The sequence below is a fragment of the Bison bison genome, unplaced genomic scaffold, assembly GCF_000754665.1.
Source record: "Bison bison bison isolate TAMUID 2011002044 unplaced genomic scaffold, Bison_UMD1.0 scf7180017862613, whole genome shotgun sequence".
NCBI classification, from domain to species: Eukaryota; Metazoa; Chordata; class Mammalia; order Artiodactyla; family Bovidae; genus Bison; species Bison bison.
In genome coordinates, this window is record NW_011493185.1 from 39,121 (window position 1) to 40,073 (window position 953).

A 953-nucleotide genomic window follows, 5' to 3' on the forward strand; every position below is an offset into this window, starting at 1 on the left:
TGCTGGGAAAGATTGAGGGCAGGAGGAGAAGGGAACGACAGAGGATGAGATAGTTGGATGGTATCACCGACTCGATGGACATGGGTTTGGGTGGACTCTGGGAGTTCGTGATTGACAGGGAGTCCTGGTGTGTTGTGGCTCATTGGGTCGCAAAGAGTCGGATTCGTCTTAGCAATTGAACTGAACTGAACTGATTATTTTTAACAAATGTAAATAGTAAGAGATTGCCAATTAAAATGTCTAATGTTAATTTTCTCATGGTTTATTCTGTAGCTTGATGCTCATGTTGAGAAAGTGTTAATTTCAGACAACATTGCTAGATTTGAGCTGTCATTTCTTCCCAGTTAGGGGTGACATGCTGGTGGCCTTTTAATAGCACAGGGAGCAACCTGGAAGAATTAAGTATGGGAAGTCACAAGTTAATTAACTCTGAAGTCAACAGAGATGCCAGTAGAACTGGTGGAAGTTTACATGAAACAGCCTGACTAGAAAGGAAATAATAATCTTGTTATACTTAAAAGGAAAAAAAAAAATGTCATTTGGAATACTTGTATCAGTAGGAAGCAGTTTCTTAACTTTAAAATCATATATATTTAGGTTCCTTGCTCCAGAGCAGATGTCTTTAATAGCAAACAACTTACTATGGTAGAAAAGCGAATGCTAATGAAGTTTCTCACATTTTGTATGGAGTATGAGGAACATCCTGATGAATATAAAGGTATTGTTTTTCATTAAATTTGTGTTGTCACATTTTTTGAGATTCGAATTATTTTCATATGCTTTCTCTGATTTAGTGAGCCACTTGCTATGGCTTTAAAATATTTTTATTTTGCATGATCCACTAGATTAGCCTCTAGCAACAAGTACCTATTTAAATTAATTAAAATTAAAATTTAGCTACAGTATGCACACATTCAAGTGTTCACTGGCCACCCATGGCTAGTGGCTAAAAA

The 953-nt window shown here is 36.5% G+C and overlaps 1 protein-coding gene across 1 annotated transcript in view; it reads left to right on the forward strand.

The window, feature by feature from the left end:
- The window catches only part of LOC104983432 (rab proteins geranylgeranyltransferase component A 1-like), a gene marked incomplete at its 5' end in the record, with an annotated part of 24,632 nt that overhangs the window by 21,273 nt on the left and 2,406 nt on the right, over positions 1-953 (forward strand). The window contains one exon of the mRNA XM_010832872.1: positions 598-718. Coding sequence (XP_010831174.1) covers positions 598-718 — 121 coding nt within the window. The remainder of the gene's footprint in view (positions 1-597; positions 719-953) is intronic.